Source organism: Phyllobates terribilis, unplaced genomic scaffold (genome assembly GCF_046119375.1).
Source record: "Phyllobates terribilis strain yellow unplaced genomic scaffold, ASM4611937v1 Scaffold_4__5_contigs__length_816908805, whole genome shotgun sequence".
Taxonomy (NCBI): domain Eukaryota; kingdom Metazoa; phylum Chordata; class Amphibia; order Anura; family Dendrobatidae; genus Phyllobates; species Phyllobates terribilis.
Window position 1 is genome coordinate 260,188,637 of NW_027362764.1, and position 23,133 is coordinate 260,211,769.

Below are 23,133 nucleotides of genomic sequence, written 5' to 3' on the forward strand. Positions count from 1 at the left end.
TACCTGGAGAGCAGGTCTTGAAGAGGAAGAGGCGGCTCCACAAGTTGGACGACCAGTGGGAGAAGGACCCGTACACCGTACTGCCATCAAGCCATGAGAACCCAAAAATCTGCGTAATCAGTAAGGATGGAGGAGAAACCACAGCCATTGTCTCCAGAGACCACCTGAAGAAGTGTCCCGAGCAGCTGCAAAGCCCTGAAGAAGATCAAGGAAACCCTCAACCCGCAGAGGAAAGGGAAGAAATGATCAGTACCGTACTCGGAGACTTCCCCCGGTCTTGGACACAAGTAAACGGCGCTGTCGTGGTACCTGTCCTCACCTTTCTCCAGCTAGCCCCGCAAGTGCCTACAGAGGAACCGGTAGAGCTGGAAGAGCAGCCGGCCCAAGAGGCAGAAGAGTCCACACCAGCAGTACAGGAGGATCAACCCTCTGCTAGTAGTGAGCCTGCCGTGCCCCTAGTGAGCCAAAGAGTGCACAGACAGCTGCCCAGCTTACCCATAACACCTCCTACACCCTGTAGTGCAGAACCAGTTAGTGAGCTCCGTAGGTCCACTAGAGTCACTAGAGGTCAGATGCCCCCTCGCTGGAGAATCTAAACTAATGCACTGTGAATTTATCTGTTAACTGTTTATGGTTTATGTTTGTTGCCTGTTATTAATTATGTTTCTCAGTTACCCTGCAGATTTATTTGGACTAACAGGTTATGGACACTGGACAACCGGAACAATCTTGTAGATAGTTGCACCATTTGTGCCTCTTGCAATGACGGCCGCGGAAGAGAAAACCTGTCTGGCGTGGCCTACTTGCGGCCCAAAGTAGCTAGCTCCAGCCTTGCAGCCACGCCCAGGGCCAACGCAAGGGGTTTGCTTTGGACAGGTCCCCTACTTCGCTTAAAACTTCACCTTGGGTGATATGGACACCCGGTTGCGGACACGCCGTGACCTTTAAAGAACTAAAGCTTCTTGTAAATATGTTATTGTGTTATTGTTATACCCTGTTATTATGTTTTAAAAATGTGTTTAGTCCCGGAGTACTAAAATTTACTAGGGGGGAATGTGACACCCCAGGGGTCTGGTTGCCACAGTAATAGAGATATTATGTCTGAGAGCAAGTGGGAGGTTTCTCTGGTCAGGAGCCCTAAGCATGCAACACTGCCCGCCCAGACCTGGGAGGGGAGGAATCTGCCCTTATAAACTGGGTCTGGGGCGGGATTAAGTGAGACAGAGCCTGCATATCAAGCAGAGCAGTCGGAGCCTAGAGTGAAGCTGCAGACACAGGAAAAGATACATCAGGAGCTCTGAAGGAGCAGAGGCAGAAGGCCAGGGGCTGTGAGCAGAGATATAGCTCGCCCTGGCTGAAGTTACTAAAACCGGACACAGGAGTCCGAGGCTGTGGGGACTGATATATACCCAGCAGCAGAAACCAGCCGGCAGGGGATTCCAGGTCCTCTGGCCATAGAAGCCCGGAGGCTCAGTCACAAAGAAGGGACCAGCGCCGCCATCCAGGAGCGGAGGCTAACAGAAGGCCCCAAGTCACCAGCCATACGGGTGAGCACCACACGGTATACTCAGAGACGTGGGCTACTTGTAACCGCTGACAGCAAGGTAGCCAGGAAGAGTGCAGATAAACGGGGAGGCCTACAACTCCACCTGGCCAGGGGAACTCCTGCTTGCTCGCAGACTGACCAGGCCCCTTATACTAGCCAGTGCTCCCGGGAGGGTCTGCCTTGTACCATCAGTAAAGAACCTGAACTGCACCTCACGTCTCTGTGATTCCTTGCCGCACCAGCACCATTAGCACTGGGACCCTCACACCATCACTCCCATCATCTCTCACATTAGCTGCCCTAAGGCAATACTTCTCCTGTGGGGAGTTATCCCATACTCGGCTGCGCAAGCAACATCAGCCTCAGCGGTCGGCAGCGCAGCGGCGGTCCCCACTGACCGCAATCCACGGGTGGCGTAGTCGGACATTTGCTATACATTAAGACTGCCACTGGTTTGACCACCCTGGGCACGGACCGGGTCACCGCCACACGGAGACTACAACCCCCAGCATTCTACAACAGGCCCGGTTCCGGGTTCCCCTGCACAACACAGGCCCAGGGGGCGCGTCAACATCATCATATGGACAGTCCAGAATTGTTTAAAAGCATAGCAATCTTAGTGTATGTAAACTATTGACTTTGCAGTAACTAATAAAAATGCATTAAAACATTCTCTCTCTCATTATTCTGGCATTTGGCAAATATTAAAAGTTATGGTAATCTTAATTGACTTAAAACAGGAAAGGTTTATTCTGTTTGCATGTCAGATATTGAAAAAAACATGCATATGTGTCTTTTTATATAGTGTATGTAAACTTCTGGTTTCAACTGTACATCTAATAAGCTGAAATAGTTAAAATAGTACTGTGTGCGGATTTAACAATACTGTTACAAATTCTCAAAAAGATTTGCAGGACCCTGGTCCAGCAGCCATGTCAATAGTCTGTGGCTGCTGGCAACAGCCCTGTGAACCTAGTCCTGACTTCCAGAATCCCTGCTCCTCTTCTGATAAGTACACCCAGCATGACCTCATGGTTGTGGTGAGACGCAAGCTTAATATTGCACTGGGCATATAAATCAGAAGAGGCACTGACAATGCCAACCGGCAGGATGAGGTTTGCAGGGCTCAGGTCAGTGGCCACAGACTGCCGACGTGGTCACTAGTCCAGGGTCTTCCAAATTAACCTTTTCAGATTTTTCATAAAAGTTATATTTTAGTAAGTATATATTGAGGTAAAGGAAAAATCTTCCAACTAATCTTTAAGTTCTGGAAATTAAATTGTAAATAGGTGATATTAATGGAGTTGTCCTCTTTCAAAGATTATTCCTCCATAAGCTTAGGGATGGAAAAAAGCGAGTTCTTACTCTCTCTGGGTCCAGCGCTGCCTCTCTTAGCTGCTCTGTCCTTGTTATTTGATTGCAGTGGTGATGACATGTCTACAGCACTGCAGCCAATCACTGAGCCCATCAGCCCTGCCGATGTAGACAGCATGGGCCAATGAGCGCGGTGATTGTTTGCAGTGCTGTTAACGTGATGGCATCACTGTGGCCAAATACCAAAGAAATAGCAGTGGCGAGAGGCACTGCTGGACTCAGGAAAGGTGAAAAGGAGCTCAGTTTGATTTTTTTCACTCTTAGACCTATGGGGGCAGCTCTGTCAAAACTGTTTTTGAAGCACTTGGGTCATTTTCAGACTATTGCTTACACATACAGATTTAGTTCTTAAATATGTAGAATATAGAACAGCTGCAGGTGATGATTCTTTGCCTTGTGTAATATTATTTAAAGCATTTATTCAAGGCATTTAAGGGATAATTTAAAGTTAAGTTGTTTTCTATTATCATCTCAAGTGCTATTATTAAAAAGTAATCCATAGCAGAAATTCTATTGGATGCCCATAATATGACTGGGAAGGAAGGTGTTTAATGTACAGATATATACTTGTTTGGCCTCAAGTGATTGTTTTATTAGAATAATCCCATTCTGTGTGCCCTATAATTACACATGGAGGTCAAGGGAAAGGGATCCTTACCTCTTACAAATGAGCCACTGTGGCAAAGAATGGCTCCATTTGTACACTCATTTGAAATAGAGCAATTTTCTATAATATTATGTCAATATTGTCCTTTACAATATTGATGGCCTTTGAGGCTTACAGTATAACACCCAAGAACAGAAACAAGCATAGCATTCCTTAACTATGAGTTGCACATTTGACATTTACCTGCAGCTACATTAACATGAAGGACACCAGAGATATTAATGAATAAGGGAACGCCCACAATGAATACTATTACAATCATTGGACAATAAACAATAATCTTATAAAACCCACTATACCAATGGAAAGTTTGATGGAATCTAATGCACTGAAAAGACCACAGTTTAGCCATTAAACAGGGTTTTCACATGACAACAGCCCATATGCGTTTGCCTTATTATGGCATGTTGAGCCAATAGAGAGTAGTCCACAATTTGCAGCCCCCTCTATGAGCCAGGACAGGAAGACACTTCTTGCTACATGCATGGCCAAATGCAGCTTTGTAGGTTAGAGAAGCCTAACTATGGTAATAGACTGATCTCCAGGCTGTCCGCTTTTTAAAAGGAGGTGCATTTATGTCTCATATGGAGAATAAAAGAATGAAGATGATGGTTCTGTGACTGAATAAACGAATATATTATAGATATGAAAATGCAACTGCTAAACACATTAAAGAGCTTCTGTCCCCCCTCCATATGTACATTTTAGTTAATAATTGTATTGCCAATAATAATATAACAGTTCTGAAGCATCTTTTCTTATAACTCTGAGTTGTGCTGTTCCTGTGTTATTTCTATTAGAAATGTATGAATAAACTGACAACTGCTTCTACTAGTTGGAGTGTGTCTCCATACAGTTTCATGCTATATCTGGAATTACAAAAATACAGGAGATTCAGAAAATGCATCACCAGTACAAAACTCAACCATGACATGAGACACATTTCTATTCATCTAAGTGGGTTGTGCTGGGAGCAGAACTTCTCTAAATGCTTACAGCACATATGTCAAACTCTGGCCCACAGGGGGATTATGTTTGGCCCGCGACGCCGGCAAGGGGCATCCCACTAGCAACTGCATATAGTTGAAAGCAATGATGGAAGACGGGGCCATCAGCTGACTCTCCCTCCACCATCGTTCTCGCTCGGCATCTGATGTTTCAGCGCAGCAGACGTAATGATGTCACTATTTCACACTTGCTGTGCCGAGCAGTGAAGAGCTGCAAACCATTCACAGCCGAGACGCAGCGGTGGACCGAGGCGAGGGGAGTATTTATTTAGTTTGCTTTAATGAGGGGTCAATATATTGTATGGAGGACTATGTGGTGCCATTATACTGTATAGAGGACCATGTGGGGGCCATTATACTGTATGGAGATCTATGGAGGGGCCATTATACTGTATGGAGGACTATGTGGGGCCATTATAATGTAAGGAGGACTATGTGGGGCAATTATACTGTATGGAAGGCAATATGAGGCCCATAATACCATATGGAGGACTATGTGGGCCCATTATACTGTATGGAGGACTATGTGGGCCCCATTATACTGTATGGAGGACTAAATGGGGCCCATTATACTGTATGGAAGGCTATGTGGGGCCAATTATACTTTGTGGAGAACTATGTGGGGCCAATTATACTGTGTGGAGAACTATGTGGGGCCCATGATATTGTGTGGAGAGCTGTGTGCATTATACTTTGCTGGTTTGGGGGTACAGTAGTATCATCAAGTGTGGAGGGTACTGTGGAGGAATGCACTGTGGGGAGTATCATACTTTGTTTGGGGGACACTTTTGTTAGCATCATACTTTATTTGTATTATTTATTAATTCAAGTTTTTTTTATTCTTTGTAATAACATATTTAAATTAGGGCCATATACTTTTTACTGCTCTTACGCAACATATTATATTTTTCCAGTATGCCCCATTTGTGATTATGTGTTTTATTCTGTGTATTATTTTATATGTATTTATTATGCATTTTATTATGTGTATTATTCTGAGATCTAATAATTAAAATGTTTTTTGTTCATGCGACAACACCTTTAAGTTTTCTTTGCATATGAAAAGGTTCATTGTTATATTTGATTATATATTGAAGTAAAAACTTTCTCAATTGTAGACTTTTTTTTAATAAATATCAAGGTTGGCCCGAGACTTTGCCCAAGTGTGTATTTGAGTTTGATATCCCTGGCCTACAGTAATGTCAGAGCTGCAGCATACAAATCATCTCTCGTTGGGGGTCCAATCAGTCTAGCTCTAGGTGTAGTAAAAAATTTACTTTTACAGGAGCTGCTCAGAAATTATGAAGACAATGACTTGCTTCAGTACCAAGGAAGTTGTCAAAGTATTTATACAGTTCTAGGAGGCATGGAACAATGCATAGTTCTAAGAAAAAAATCAAAAAAATTGTTGTTTTATGAAGATTGCTGTTTTTTTCCTAAAGCAGACTTGCCAAGAGTAATAATAGGTCCTCTTTGAAATAAGAAACTGCAAGTGAATATGCTACTATACAATAATATAAATGAGAAAATTATGTAATATTTCTGTTACCTTATTTCCTAGAAAATTACACATTTTTAGAAAACATTAAACATCTTTTTCGAAAAAAAAGCGACTTTGTCTTTTAATCATTCTAATTTCTGTATTAAACTCTGAAAAAGACTTGAAATCTGAAAGGATGACCTCAATCTGTTCTTATTTACCACAACCTCAGGAGTATACGTGGATAACACAAACTGGTTTGAGGGTTTCCGAAAAACAAAAATCAACCCTAAATATGAATTGAATTTAAACAAATTACTTTTAGACGAGCTGAAATGAGTGGATAAAAAGTAAATGACATGTCGAGGAGTTTAGTAGTAAAGGTTATAACCAATAAATGCAAGGAAATTGACTTATCATTCCAACTGTTTGGCGAATGTGTTTTAAACATACAATAAGATAAACTGTGTTTTATTGTGGATACTGACATTCCTGGAATCTAAAGTAAATGCCAGATAACCCCTTATTTGCCATAGAGGTCAGCAAAATAGTACTGCAGAGTGTATTGCTGCTTCCAAAGGCACAGAGGGGATTAAGAAAAGTTTCCGGGTCAAGGCTCTAGAATTTATTACAATTGTCAACTTCAGGACTCAACAGTTGAAAAGACAATTTGGAGCATATGTATCGAATTTGCAACTGTAGTTAGTAATAAAGTGTTTGTCTGAGTTCAGCCAGTGTTCTGGGCAGGTTTTTATCCCTGTCAGGATATGAAGAACACTCCAGCACTTTTGGCAGTGATAAAACCAGCATGGCTGCCAAACGGGGCACTGTAACACATGCCACACAAGTGGAGTCTATCAGGTGGAGGATACTCTTAGTGATGCATCGCCACTGAGAAGTATGGGGACGGAATAATCAGCAGTGAAATATCCCAGCTGGTCATGATTTCTGCCTGTGCCAAACACCTGCAAACTCTAAAAGGATTTCAAAACAAAACTCCACCCAATGGCAAAGAGCCATCCCTTAACAACCAGTCGTTGACTCTACATCACCATAAAAATTAATTTAACATTTCTACAGAAACAGTATTCTTCCTGTCCCAAAAGGCTCTTCCATTTCCTTTCACAGTTCTTTCGGCTAAGATAAATATGCCACAGAAAACAAACAGAAAATAAAGAGCGTAAATATTTGATGACTGGAAAAAATATCTGTTGGTTACAACTGTTTATTTGTGGAAGCTTGTGAACTAAGTAGGTTTTATTAACCTCCAGACTATCTCATGATGCTTAGGTTCCTCTATCCTTAACATATTCTGAAAAGTAGTGCTGCCACATCTGGTAAAACTGTACAGCACACATTGAGAACGCTGAAAGTACAAGTCGAACCCAAGGTTACCGCAAGATGTTTGTTCCATTTACTTATGTGATTATATGACAAGGACCAGGCTGTGGCTAGCTAAAGTTGAAAAATACCTTTTCCTCTAGGGTTCCATGGATCTTTTGGGGCCAATAAAATCTTGTTTTGTAAGGAAAATTACAGAATAAAGGTAGATAGTACATACTAGAAAACACAATGTAGCATAATAATAATAATACTAAAAGTACTAATAGCATAGAAATAAATATATTTTATATTTTGCAGTGATTTAAATACTGGAAAGCTTATAATTACTCAGAAAATACAAGAGGGAGAAGAGAGAGAACCTTGGTAAGCTTACATTGAAGCTTACACTTTACAGGCAAGAGACAGAGAGATGAGCCAGCTCACCACAACAGCTTACTCTCTACAGGAGAGAGAGAGAACCCCTCTGACCATAAGAGCTTACAATTTTCAGGAGAGAGAGAAGACCCCGTTGACCATAAAAACTTCCACTCTACAGAAAAGAAAGACTTAACCAGTGGCGCTAGAGATGGGAAATGACTCTGTCATACAAACTGTGCTCAACTGGGAACAGCTGATCTGTGATGGCCAGGTACTGACCACCACTGTACAATGTATGATAATCCACTAGATGTCAAAGCTGCGGAAAATGATGGTAAGGCTCACACAGCAACGCAAAATGAAGTTAACCTGTTCATTGATGCTTCAGCAGTGTGGAAAATGGTGCTAGGCAAGTTTTTTTTTTTGCAAACCACGACTTGACTGTGAAACTGCGAAAATTAAAGGAAATTCAACTTTAACTCAATCCTCTGAGGATCCATCCACTCATCTCTAGTGGCAACCAATCAGGCATGGTACAGTGGGACAAAGTCCCTGCGGCAATACATCCTGCCATACAACCTTCTGCACACAGCTCTGTTATGTATGTAAGGACTGAATGTATCTCCAAAAGCATTACATTAAAATTAAATCAACACAAGTCAAATGATCTAAGTACATTTTCTGATGCTCTAATGCCTCAGGTGTAAAATATGCAAAATATTATTTCTTTATGCAGTCAGACAAGGGAGACTTTACTAAATTAAAGCATATTTCCAGTTATGATGAACTGCAGTTATCTCTTGGAATGAAGAGACTACCTTCTAGGCACCTGTATCCATTGAAATGCTTCTGCTGTTCAGTTCCTTGCAGAGACTGAGGCTCCTAGTGTGGAAGTCCTGAAGACGAAGCATTAAAGTTGGGTGGCTGAAGCTAACTAATTTGTAAAATAAACAAAGATGTCTAATACATATTGCAAAAAGGCTGCTCTTAGTCCTTTAAGTACTTTAGAACATTAAGAGTTAGGATGACCCTTCAAAAGAAATTTTTCAAAAATGAGCCGATTGGTAGAGTGATCTAGCATCTGCTGACAACTGTGGCCTGAAGACGTGTTTGGCTGCCAACATGGAGTATAACATGCCTGATTCTTCTTTCCCTAACATCTGCTGTCGGGACAGAGTCGTCATATGCCCATACACATAAGACAGTCACAAGCTTCTACCAAAATTAAAGAGTTTTGACTAGAGATGAGTGCAATGCACTTCTCTCAACCCTGGTCCACAGTCCAGGTCCATACCTTCCAGATTTATGATTACCTGGGCTGGCGAGATGTCACCTGTACGCTGCAGGCATCACACCAGGCCAACAAATCAAATGGCACTACGGGGAACCCAGAAGTTCAGGGAATTGATGCAGCTCCTGTTCACAGCCAGAGAGCACTGAGCTGAACTGTAGACCAGAATTGTGCGAAGTGATCCGCTCATGTTTAGTTTGGACAAATTTTCACGAATGTGTGTGTGGTCAACTTTAGCTGTAAATGGAGGTATACTTTACACAAAATAACATGTAAGGATCATAGATCCTTCCAGCTGTGTGGATGTGTGCTTGAACAGCTAAAAGACAATTTCAAAACAAGTAAATACGGTGTCACGGGGATACCACGACAGAGAGGGGCCAGAATATCACGGTGTCTGGTTTCACAAACTCTTGCACTGGTTAGTAGTACTTCACCATCTTATTAAACAGTGCAAGTTTTTTCCTTGCTAGCAATTCAAGGGTTAAGCTATTCAGTTGAAGCTCCTGGAGGTTTCCTACCTGGATTGTCTTGGCTGTTCAGTGTTGGCCACTCCTCTTTGCTATATATGCTCGCTTCTGGCACTTAGGGATTGCCAGTGTAAGTTCTTACTGCCTGGTTCTGGATTTGGAGGTGTAGTTTGTGGTTGGAGTTGGCGTTTTTGGAGATTTGTTCAGGAAACCATTGCTTGGAGTTTTGTCTGTGCGCACATCCTCATCCTCTCCTATTTGGTTTCTCCTTCCTTTAACTCCCCCGTGTCCCACTCTGTTGGTTTGATGTGTGAATTTTGTATGGTTGGCATTTTTATTTATCCCTGTCTGTCTTCCCTTGTTTGTTTGATTAGTGTGTTCCTATACACTTCAGCTTCCCACTACCCTTGGTGTGGGAGGAGACAGATAAGGGTTGATATAGAAGCATAGAAAGGCACGTGAACCCGGCGTCTCCACCTTCAGGAGTAATCTGGTTAGTGCCCATAGTTCCGACACCATCGTGACATATGGTCTAATTTTAAGTTTAGCCAAAAATCAATGTAAGCGGCAATCAATATTGCATGAAATCACAACAGACCAGTAGATTCCAGAGAGAATAAGTGAATATCAAAGTAAAGCTCAAAATTTAGACAACATAAAACCTGGCTAAGCAAAGAGTACTTCAAGAAATACTAGTAGATCTTTGACATTATCTGTATAGATTGCTGATGCCCTAATGTTCAATCAAAGATGATTTAGTGCAAGATATTGAACTCAAAAGTCACTTTTGCTGCTTCACTTGAGATTAAAGATGAGTGAAAGTGGCCAAACATTTAAAACATATTATATGGAACAGGAGACTTGATCACAGGTGATATCATTAGTAGCAGGTTTCTATTTCTGGCAGATCTTTGCACATAAAGACTGTGTAAGCTGGAAATATATATATATATATCAATTGGCATGGGTCAGAGGTATTTTATTTATAATAAAGCAATATAACTTGTATATACTGTATAGTGTCCATGTCCGCCTGCTCAATGTGCTTCACTTACTTCAACCATAGACAATGTTTATCCTGGGCTGTCTTCATCAAATGACCAAACACATAAATGTAAATCACAGTAATGAATTATCTTGTATGGCTTTGTATTAAATGAGGGGATTAGTGTATTAGTTGTAGTGTGGAATGCAGCACTGTCAGACACACTGGACAATTTATGCAGGGCTTGGAAATAAACAAAGTAGACAAGCTAAAATCATGATCTTCAGATAGTGAGTACTATATATTTTACAGACCACAAGACTATTTATATGCTTGTAACATAGCTATGTGAAAAAAAGGTAATGTGTTGCCATCCTCTTTCCAGGACGTTACATGCATTCTAATTAAGTGAGTATTTTTGCATTGGTAGCGGATAGCTGTGTATGTTTTGGAATGAATATCCCCTCTTTCACTCTAGGCATCATTTTAGAGAAAAAGCATATAGATCTTTTATTAGATATACAATTGTTCATAATTAGACTATTCTCGATAACCTTATTAGTGAGATTTCAGATTACAAATTCTTTATAACCATGTGACAACATCTATCTAATCATAAGTAACTCTGATAGACATTTGTCCACACCCTGTAGAAAGCCTTTGTGGTATACCAAATGAAAGTGATGGGTTAAAGGTTTTTTTTGCGCTATGTATAAAATTAGGTAGAGAGTCTAAATGGGGAATTATGATGTTATGTAATATATTCATTGTTAGGATCCTGCTCCATTTGAAAGTTTCAGCAGTTGTCATGTGAGCGCTCATATAAGATTTGTATACTTGCCAACCACTTTCTCTACTGCTTCTCTTAATGCAGCGGAACCCTAACGGTATATAAATTACACACTGTCAGGATTCCCCTTACTAGGCACCCTTCTTAATTTCATACTTGGCCCAGGAAACCCCTTTAAAGCATGTATTCACATAATGCATATAATGTTGGTGTTTTTTTAAATGACATAGACTTATCCCAGTTAACGTACATGGACAAAGTGTCAGCGATACCCAATCATTAAAGGGGTTGTTTTTAACTGCTACATTCCCCAATGTATAATAAAACACCACCTACCGAGCTGACACTGTACTAAGGATGTTGACGCTGGATCTCTCGATGCTCAGGGGATATTGTTATGACACGTGTGGACCCTGCAGTCAATCAGCGCTGCCATTGGGTTGCTGTGCTCTCACTTCCTTTGGACAAATCTAGGACATCTGTGGACATTGTAAGCACAGCAGCCCATTAGCAACCGCTGATTGACTGCTGGGTTCACATGGCTTAACAATGTCATGTGAGACTTGGCAGATCCAGCATCTAAATATCTAGAATGGTACTGATGCAGGAGGTGAATGTTTGGTGCTTCCACTTTACATTGTTCAGTGCATTTAAGAAGGGGTTGTCCAAGTAGTGGACAACCCATATAAAGATGCTATGCAAAAACCCATTTTAATAGGTCTGATAAAGTAGAATAAAGCAGCAAGGAAAAATAGCTAGGAGACTGACGCAAAAAAATTCCTTAAAACACATACAGTATCTTTAGTTTTTGGTAATATTTCCCTTCATGGCTGGGCAAGCCAATGTCTAGATGGAAACTGCATAGATTTGCTTTGTTCATCCTGTCATCTACACTAGAAAACCACAAAAATCACAGATGTGAGCTTCTCCTGATCCCAAGGAAGCATATCTTGGTAAGTTCCTTTCCTTAAGCCACTCTCTAATTTGCCTTACAAAATTGATAATTTGTATAAAGCAAAATAAGTGATCTCTGACCTGGGGTTCAGAAAATACTTGCTTTATACTGTTGATTGGCCCATATGGGATACCACTTCCTTCAAAGAGCTGAAGCCATTCAGCGGTTGTTTTTTCTGAGAACCTAGGAACAAACAAAAGATTGTGGTTTAAATTCTCTCTTTTTGAAAAAAATCGAAAGGATGTAAAGTACTACCACACTGATTTATTCCCAGGCAGCCAATATTGAAACAGAAAATGTTCAGCGGAAATGCAAACGCTTGAAGCCCTAGGCAAAGAACATGGTTAAAGAGCCTTGTAATTCTATCTGATTGTCTTAATATGAGATGCAAACCAAAATTATCAGCAGTTTCATATATGGTCAGAGGATTTCCTCTAGGCTTTTTGTACTGTAATGATCATCACATTTGAAAGACAATAGCATAAACGTTCTATGGGGAAAAAAATGCTCAAGTTTTGATCGGAAAAATCTGATATGAAGCAGCCTTGACTTTTTCCTGCCTATCATATGTAAAACATATGTCGGATCTAGCAACTGCAACTGTTAGACAGCTAAACGATCAGATTTATTAGCAGCGCAGTTTTGAAATATGGATTAGTGGGGTCAAAGGGCCATGGACCACAGTGCACTTTACATATCCTGGATGTAGGCAAAATTCGTATTTTTTAGCCTGCTGAAAGCTCTGATCGCAGCACATTCATTTAGAAAAAAATCATCTGTTAAATATTGCAGCTTCGGTAAGCAATAAGATCCATGTATACAAACCGGCAGCTGATGTGACCTTTTGATAAGTAAAGCAGGAAACAAAGTAGTATGATTAGCGTCTATGTGCAAGGGGGCTGAGCCAAAACTTGTTATATAATCCTCTCTCTACTTTGCTCCTAGTACATTCTGTTAAGTTTGAAGGAACAAGTATATTGTGGTGAAAGATTGCCTCCTGAAGAAAATGATTCAAATCTGTTGGATAATTTCTTATCGTCAAAGTACATTTACTTTTTGTAAAGCTTAGTGACAGCTTAAGAGAAGGAAAGGGAAACAAGTGAATAGGAGGGAGAGCTAGAAATGGAAAGGGATGGGTAGTCCTATTATAATGGTCATACTTTACAATAAAAAATAAAATAAATAAATAAATATGAGGGGCGTTCATTAAAGATTTCCCCTGACCTACTTCTATTTATGACAGGACGCTGAAACTTCACATGTGTAAAGATATAAGTCTCTATAGGTTACGTGCCAATTTGCAGCTCAGATCTGATAACGGTCTCGATTTTACAGATGCTGAAGTGGTGTGAGGTTTGATAACGGACCCAGTGGAAAACAGAGCAGTCATCAAGTTCCTTTACTTGAAAGGCCGCACACCAAAGGAGACGTTCGATGAGATGAAAGAGGTTTATGGTGATGATTCCCCATCATATGATGTAGTCAAGAACTGGCATCGTTAATTGAAATGTGGTCGGACTTCGATGCAAACAGCTCCAATTCCAGGGCGACCCCACTCTGCTATTGATGAACACACCATCAAGCAAGTGGAGGTCGCCATTTTGGAAAATCGCTGCTTAACCATTTACCACCTAGCCCAATATGTCAAGATTAGTGTGGGTCCGTTGAAAAAATCATCCAAGACCATCTTCACATGCATAAGGTATCCGCTCACTAGGTTCCCTGGCTGCTCACACCTTTCCAGAAGCAAGAATGAGTCGAATGCTCTCAGGCTTTATTGATGATGTGCCATGGAAACCAGGAGGACTTTTTCAACAGACTGATCACACATGATGAAAGCTGGATGCATCACTATGATCCTGAGACTAAAGTCTAGTCGATGCAATGGAAGCATCATGACTCACCGCTTCCAAAGAAAGCACGTGCCCAACCCTCGACAGGCAAGGTCATGCTCACAGTATTTTGAAACCACCACGAAGTAGTATTGATGGATTTCCGAGCAAAGGGTACCATGATCACTGGGGCATACTATGCTTCACTGCTGCGGAAATTGCAGGAGGCCATCAAAACCAAGAGACGTGGCATGCTCACCAAAGCTGTCCACCTTCTGCAAGACAATGAACCAGTTCACAACTCACATGTTGTCCAAATGGAAGCATGTTCCTGTGGTTTTGAAATTCTACCGCATCCCCCTTATTCACCCGACCTTGCACCATCGGACTTTCACCTCTTTCCAAAAATGAAGTTATTTTTGAAGGTCACGCATTTTCCAGATGATGAGACTCTGATTTCCGAAGTCACAACTTGGCTTTGGGAGCAACCTGTCGACTTCTACAAGCAAGGTGTTTATAGTTGCTTAAAGAGATGGGAGAAGTGTGTGTCCCTAGGTGGCACCTATGTAGAGAAGGACTAATAACTGTGCCAAGTTTCATTGCTCTCAGTCCACAGGAAGTTGGTCACGGGAAATCTTTAACGAACGCCCCTCCTATATATGTAACAGGTTAATGGGTGTCAGCATGCATAGGCAAAATACACTTTTCCCACCCATCCCTTCGCTCACTCCCCATAATTTGTCCTCAAATTTCTCCACTCCCTATTACAATAAATCTTCGCCCTGACCTGGAAGTGCCGGCTGCCAGGGCTCCAATTGTACTTGGATCTGTTAGACGCGAGTACAATTAATTGCTGGGAGCTGGCACGCAGCACCTTCTATGAGCTGGCTGTCAGCTTTGGAGCTGTCACAGAGGACTGCCGACTCCCACTATAGGGGGCGGCATAATGTAGCCACCGAGCAGATGCCTTGGACAGCTGCATCAGGCAGCCCAACTGCGCCCCCCTGCAAATGCCCCGCCTGCCCCCCTAGATACGCCCCTGACATAGAATATAACACATTGGTCCATTCCCATCCCTATATTAGAAAAACTTAGATTATCTTAAAACCAATGGGATACACTTTTTTAACAAATGGATAAATGAATTAAATTTAAAACTTCACCTACTTTTGAATCTATGTTATGAAATAGGTGACAATTACTACTACAATTCCAAACATGATTTTCTGATCCGCATTAAAAAAGCAGCCATAGAGTGTCCGGGAACCTTCCCCCATACTTTTCTTAGCCAGGACTGCTTCTCGGCAAGGTTGGACGGTCCTACCAGAAAAACCTCTGGTATGCCTTGGCTTCTACCTCAGGAGAGTTCATGATATCGCTAACTTTGCAGCTGCTATCATGAAAAACATGCCTCTGGTGGACACAATGTTTTTCAATCTGAAACAGCTTCTCAGTGGAAGTTGTATTTCACCACAGCCATATTCTTTAGCTCGGTGAAAGGACTGACATAGAGAGAAACCATATCTACTCCGGCTGTCATTTCTCCGTCACCAGGTTCCGCCCACTGTCATACACGACCATGCCTGGCTGTACATTCAGCGGTGAGAGCCACAGATCAGGCTGCTGTGTTACAGCTTTCAACAACTATGCAGCGCTGGGTGGTTTGTCAATTAAGCATTAAGCATGTTATCTTCAGCACAGCCTGTTGCCGCTTGGCCAAGGCAGTGCTGCACTGCTGTCAGCTTGTGACTGATGTGGTCATTTCAGAGATGGAGGAGAAGGTGCAGGAGCTGAACAACGTGATTACATTAAATTGGTGACACTGTTTTTATACTAAAGAACGATCCTATTGTTTTGTTTTTTTTACGTTATTTTTTAAGACACATGCATTCACCGGGAAATGTCATTTTAACATTTTACAACCTTATCTGGCAATGTGGTGTGTGACACATTATCAGACACATCCTGTTTTATTTATGATGGCGGGACTCTGAAAGTCATAAAGCCTATTTTTATAGGGCCATAAGACGGCCCTTACTATTCTTAAAAGGCCAGCAGTCGGCCCTAGCTATTGTTAGATAGCCATCAGCCGGCTATGCTTTGTTGTTCCCATTATTAACAAGTAAGTCTCCTATAGTGTTATTGCGTATCCAGTGACTGCAAGGGCTGCCAAAAATTTGGAAGCAACACAATACCCCTTTGATGAGACATAGAGGAGTGTCTCAGTAAAAAAAATGTTCCCATTATAAAGGAGCGGGTCTCCTATAATGGTAATGCCCATGCTGTGACTGCAAGGGCTGCAAAAATTTGGGAAAAACCCCACTAAGAATTTAAAGACACATAGAGCAGGGCCACAGTAACGACAAATTCCCATTAGAAAGGAGAGAGTCTGCTATACAGTTATAGGGTATGCAGTGAGTCCAACGGCTGACCAATTTTAGGAAAAACCCCACTAAGAATTTAAAGACACATAGAGCAGGGCCACAGTAATGACAAATTCCCATTAGAAAGGAGAGAGTCTGCTATACAGTTAATGGGTATGCAGTGAGTCCAAAGGCAGACCAATTTTAGGAAAAACCCCACTAAGAATTTAAAGACACATAGAGCAGGACCACAATAATGACAAATTCCCATTAGAAAGGATAGAAAGGAGAGGGTCTGCTATACAGTTACAGGGTATGCAGTGAGTCCAAAGGCTGACCAATTTTAGGGAAAACCCCACTAAGAATATAAAGACACACAGAGCAGGACCACAGTAACAAGTACAACATGTTCCCATTAGAAAGGAGAGGGTCTGCTATACAGTTATAGGGTATGTGACGCGCCCCCAGGGCCGTGGGGTACTCGGCAGCCGGGCCTTATGGCTGCTTGCAGGGGATATCACGGTGGCTGGCCCGGTCCGTGACCCAGGGCGGTCAGTACAAAAATAGAGGAAACTAAAATGTATAGCAAAGTCCGTGACCCCACCTGTGGTGCCTGGTGAGGATCACCAGCACTGCAGCAGTCCTCTGAGGCAGATGTTAGGGCAGTTAAAGATGGAGAGGCTCCCCACAGGTGGAGCAGGCCTCAGGGCAGTGGGAAAGAATATATGGATGGAGGTGCGCTGTGCGTTGTAGTGCAGGGAGGGAAATGGCGCCTGCGAAGAAAGAGATGGAGGCAATTCAGTGCAGTCATCCAGGTTTTTACTCACAGTTCTTTTAGGCAACCCACAAGTGCACGTTACAGGTGAAGGCCTCCCTCGTCGCGCTGCGTTCACCGGGCAGGGGTTCAGTCCTTCTTCAAGCAGCTTAGGAATGCCTGGCAGAACCCCACCTTCTCGTGTTCCTAATTTGACCGTCTTCACACTTGGTCCTTCTCCCTGCAGCCCTGCGCTGCCCGCTCTCAATCCCACTCAGGTATGCTGAAGTCCTTCCTGTACGTCGGATCCAGGACCAACCTGACCCCCTGGGGATTAGAACATGGCAACCGATCCGTCTGACACCTGGCAGATTCGGGGCATACGGGTGCCGTCCTGCATGCGCCGTACCCCCTGGGATCCCTTTGTAGAACGGAGCCTACTCCCTGCTCCCCTCCGGGGCCTCTATCCTGGGCCCTAACCATGGAGCAGAACTTTTGCTGAGCCTCTGCTCCCAGACAGTCCTGACTGACTGTCTGTCCTGTCCACACTCCTCCTCTTACTGTCTGAACCGAACTCCCCTATCCTAAGATGGCTTCTTTTTATATCTACTGTATCAGTGCTCCCTCTAACTCCTTCCTCCACCCACACCCGCTACAGAGTTCCCCCTAACTTTGGGTTCCCCCCACTCCAGCCAGGGTCAGGGCTCAGCAGCTGCGCTCTGCATGTTGCCCCTCCAGCCGGCCTGGAGCAGTGTAGTGTTGGATGCAGGTGTTTGGGGTTCCATGCAGCACTCCTATCTTACCTGAGAGAAGGGAGACACCACACCACTCTGGGTGAGGTGCAGTACCTCTGTGGCGACTGAACCCTCAGGGGCGCCACATTCCCCCCCGGTAAAACACAGCACGTCCGCGGGCTGGAACAGAGCAAAACAAGGATATTATTGACATGCAAAATTTTTAAGATGCATCCGCATATAAGATTATAAAATATAACATTTCTTCCCTTTATGGGAGGCACTTTATTTTAAACTTTCCTTCTCTTAGTTGCAGGTGATATTTCTCCTAATCCAGGACCCTCCAGTAATAATAACACTAACTCTTTCCCTGTTACATTCAGAAACCCTGCTAATCTCATTAATATTCCCTGCATATCCTCTGTCTCATTCAACTGTGCCCTTTGGAAAGCACGCTCAGCATGTAATAAACTCTCTTATATCCATGACTTTTTCCTCTCTGATTCCCTCAACCTTCTGGCTCTCACTGAAACCTGGATCCAGCAGTCGGACACCACCGCCGCTGCAGCTCTCTCCTATGGTGGCCTACACTTCTCTCATACTCCGAGACCTGACAACAGATCAGGTGGAGGGGTTGGTCTGCTTCTTTCAACAAAATGTACTTTTTAGGTGATCCCGCCAGTACCCTCCCTTATCTTCCCTTCTTTTGTGGCTCACACAGTCAGACTCTACCGGCCCTTCGCCCTGCGAGTGGCGGTTGTCTATCGCCCTCCAGGTCCCTCCCGTCAGTTCTTGAATCACTTTTCTGCCTGGCTTCCAAATTTTCTATCCTTCGAAATCCCCACGATAATCATGTGAGATTTTAACATCCCAAATGGCGATCCTCTTTCCCCATCTGCCGCTCACCTTTTATCACTAACCTCCTCCTTCGGCCTTTCACAGCTTGCTAATTCTCCTACACATGAGGACAGGAACACATTGGACCTGATCTTCTCCCGGCTTTGCTCAGTACATGACTTTACTAACTCTCCCCTTCCACTGTCTGACTATAATCTTCTTTCATTCTCGGTCAAGAACTGTGACTCTACTCTAGACCCCCCCACTTTCCACACTTATAGAAATTTACGCGCCATTAACACCCAGAAATTGATGAAAAAGTTGCACTCATCATTGGCCCCAATCTCCTCCCTCTCATGTCCCGACTCTGCATTGAAGCATTATAATGAAATAATGCTATGCGCCCTGGATGAAGCCGCACCTCCTACACAAAGAACAATTCAGCATAGATGGCGACAACCCTGGCACACGTCTCAAACACGTCTTCTCCAGCGGTGTTCCAGGTCTGCTGAAAGGCTGTGGAGAAGATCTAATCTGCCCGAAGATTTCCTCCATTATAAATTTATGCTGAAAACATATAACTCTGTGCTTCACCTCTCCAAACAAACCTACTTTAACAACCTCATAATCTCACTTTCCAATAATCTTAAACGACTCTTTGACACGTTTCATTCTCTCCTCAATCAAACAACACAGGCCCCGACCACCGACCTCAGCGCTGACGATCTGGCCAATTATTTCAAAGAAAAAATTGACCATATATGACAGGAAATTTTCTCCCAATCCCCAAACGTTATGCATGCTCTCCCCTGCCACATTGTATCTTGCTCATTTTCTGACTTCGAACCAGTTACGGAAGATGAAGTGATCAGGCTCCTTGCATCTTCTCGCCCTACCACCTGCACCAGTGACCCTATTCCCTCACATCTCCTTCAGTCCCTTGCTCCAGCTGTCACCACTCACCTAACTAAAATTTTCAACCTCTCCCTCTCATCTGGTATCTTTCCCTCTTCTTTTAAACATGCCAGCATACATCCATTACTTAAAAACCATCCCTTGACCAGAACTGCACAGCCAACTACAGGCCTGTTTCCAATCTTCCCTTTATCTCTAAACTCCTGGAGCGCTTGGTCCACTCCCGTCTCATCCACTATCTTTCAGACAACTCTCTTCTTGACCCTTTACAATCTGGTTTCCGATCTTTACATTCTACTGAAACTGCCCTCACTAAAGTCTCTAATGATCTACTAACAGCTAAATCTAATGGTCACTATTCCCTGCTGATTCTCCTGGATCTCTCTGCAGCATTCGACACTGTGGATCACCAGCCCCTCCTCACTATGCTCCGCACTATTGGCCTCAAGGACACTGTTCTCTCCTGGTTCTCCTCCTATCTCTCTGACCGCTCCTTCTCTGTGTCTTTCGCCGGCTCCTCCTCCTCTCTCCTTCCCCTTACTGTCGGCGTTCCTCAAGGATCAGTCCTTGGCCCCCTTCTTTTCTCTTTATACACCGCTCTCATTGGACAAACAATCAGCAGATTCGGTTTCCAGTACCATCTCTATGCTGATGACACCCAATTATACACCTCTGCTCCGGACATCACCCCGGCATTACTACAAAAGACCAGTGATTGTCTTTCTGCTGTGTCTAACATTATGTCCTCCCTCTGTCTAAAACAGAATCTGTCAAAAACTGAACTACTCGTATTTCCTCCCTCCACTAACCTACCTGTGCCCGATATTGCCATTTCTGTTTGTGGCTCAACCATCACTCCCCAGCAACAAGCCCGCTGTCTTGGGGTCATTTTTGACTCAGATCTTTCTTTTACTCCTCACATCAAATCACTCGCTCATTCATGTCATCTACACCTCAAAAACATCTCAAGAATCAGGACATTTCTCACCTTTGACTCGGCAAAAACTCTTACCGTAGCTCTTATTCATTCCCGTCTGGACTACTGCAACTCTCTACTTATCGGGCTCACACTTACTAAACTCGGCCCTCTCCAATCCGTCCTTAATGCAGCAGCCATGATCATATTCCTCACCAACCGCTACTCCGATGCCTCTTCCCTGTGCCAGTCATTGCATTGGTTACCCATCCAATATAGAATTCAATTTAAACTTATCACACTTACCCACAAAGCTCTCCATGCTTCAGTACCCCCCTACATCTCCTCCCTTGTCTCAGTCTACCACTCTACACGTGCCCTCCGTTCTGCCAGTGACTTAAAACTAAAATCCTCCATAATCCGAACTTCCCACTCCCTTCTCCAAGATTTATCGCGTGCTGCGCCAATTCTTTGGAATGCACTACCTAGGACAATTCAATTAATTCCCAATACCCACAGTTTCAAGCGGACCCTAAAAACCCATTTCTTTAGACTGATGTATCCCCTCCACACACTACCTGTCCATCCCAGTTGTCCATCCCAGTTTTCCCCCATATTAAAATCTTCTTCAATTTCAGGTTCATACCAACCATGTACTTAATAGCCTCGGTCAAGACTGTACACATACTGGCAGGCGACCAGTCCATGTATTATTTATCCTATTTAGTATATTAAGGCTGCATTATACAATATATGTGTAACGGGTCTGGGAGGCGGAACCTCTGAGCTACTATACAAGGGGGCGGCCCTTGTAAGGGAGCGGGTGGCAGTCTCTGGATGAACGGACAGGGAGATACGGCAAGTGATCAGGGCAGTCCCTGGGTAAGGGGTAGGTACGACCTGTGATGGCAGAGCCTCCGGGTAGGCTAGCAGGCAGATGGTAGATGAGTGCTCCCAGGTGAGCAAGCGAGAGTCTCTGGAATAGCAGGTGGTCACGGCACGTGACGGCGGAGCCTCCGGGCTGGCAGGCAGGCAGGTAACGGAGAAGCGCTCCCAGGTGAGCGGGCAAGAGTCTCTGGAATAGCTGGTGGTCACCGCACGTGACAACGGGACCTCCGGGCTGGCAAGCAGGCAGGTAACGGAGATGCGCTCCCAGGTGAGCGGGCAAGAGTCTCTGAGATAGCTGGTGGTCACAGCACGTGACAACGGAGCCTCCGGGCTGGCAAGCAGGCAGGTAACGGAGAAGCGCTCCCAGGTGAGCGGGCAAGCTGGTCCATAGACAGACTGACCGGAGTAGTAAGGCAGACCGTCGGACCTCAGGCAAGCAGGCAGGTAGCTGATATGCGCTCCCAGGTGAGCGGGCAGGCTGGTCCTTAGACAGACTGACAGGAGTAGTAAGGCAGACCGTCGGACCTCAGACTGGCAGACAGGTAACAAGTATTCAGGCAGGAATCAGGCAGGTAACTGGCAGGAATCAGGCAGGTAACTGGCAGGAAACTGGCAGGTAACTGGCAACGGGACCTGAGGGCTGAAGCACAGGTGAGACACAGGTGCAAACAACATTGCTCGGGCACCTCCATTTTGGAGGAGGTGCCTTTTATATGATGAAGTCCTCCGGCCATTGGCCGGGGACTCTTTAGGGCGGCGCGCGCGGCCCCTTTAAGAGGAGGGAAGCGCTCCTTCCCGGCCCCTGTGCTTAGGGCGCGCGCGCCGAGAGCAGAGCAGGAGGAGGACGCCGGGACGGAGCGCGCGCTGACAGCAGAGCGGGGAGAGGACGCCGGGCAGGAGCGCGCGCTGACAGCAGAGCGGGGAGAGGACGCCGGGCACGGAGCAGAGCGGTGAGGGGAGCAGCGTCCCTGCCTAGCAGAGGGCAGGGACGCCAGCGCTACAGTACCCCCCCCTTTAGGCCCCCCCTTTTTTAGGCCAGACAGAAATTTAGCTAGGATGAGAGGGGCATGGATGTTCTCCCGGGGCCCCACGTTCTCTCCTCAGGACCAAACCCCCTCCAATCTACCAGAAAAAAGGTCTTTCCTCTTACCCTTTTGCTGGCAAGAATGTTCTCTACCTCAAACTTGTCCTCAGCAGAAACCAGAGCAGGAGGCGTACCTGTAGACTTAGAAAAAGAGTTAAGTACCACAGGTTTGAGGAGAGATACATGGAAGGAGTTAGGGATCCGTAAGTTGGCCGGGAGTTTCAATTTATAGGCTACCGGGTTGATCTGACCGATGACCACCAGTGGGCCGATGAACCGAGACCCTAACTTATAGGAAGGGATCTTGAGTCGGACATATTTGGACGAGAGCCAGACTTTATCCCCAGGACGGAATTGAGGAGGGTCCATCGCTAAATGCTGCCAGGGGGCAGCAGGTACTGGCAGAGGAAGAAGGCGGCCGGCCGACAGGTGTCTCGGAACTTTGTTGCGGGCGCAGGACACACAGGCAGAAACAAAGTCCATAACATCCTTGTGCAGGTTAGGCCACCAGTAGTGTCGGGTAATAAGCTGGAGGGTCTTTTTC

At 44.3% G+C, this 23,133-nt stretch overlaps 1 protein-coding gene across 2 annotated transcripts in view; it reads right to left on the bottom strand.

Moving 5' to 3' along the window:
* SUGCT (succinyl-CoA:glutarate-CoA transferase) overlaps positions 1 to 23,133 on the bottom strand; it is a 1,771,027-nt gene that overhangs the window by 899,045 nt on the left and 848,849 nt on the right. For both annotated transcript variants that reach the window (XM_073676600.1, XM_073676601.1), the window contains exon 12: positions 12,347 to 12,449. In XM_073676600.1, the coding sequence (XP_073532701.1) occupies positions 12,347 to 12,449 (103 nt within the window). The remainder of the gene's footprint in view (positions 1 to 12,346; positions 12,450 to 23,133) is intronic.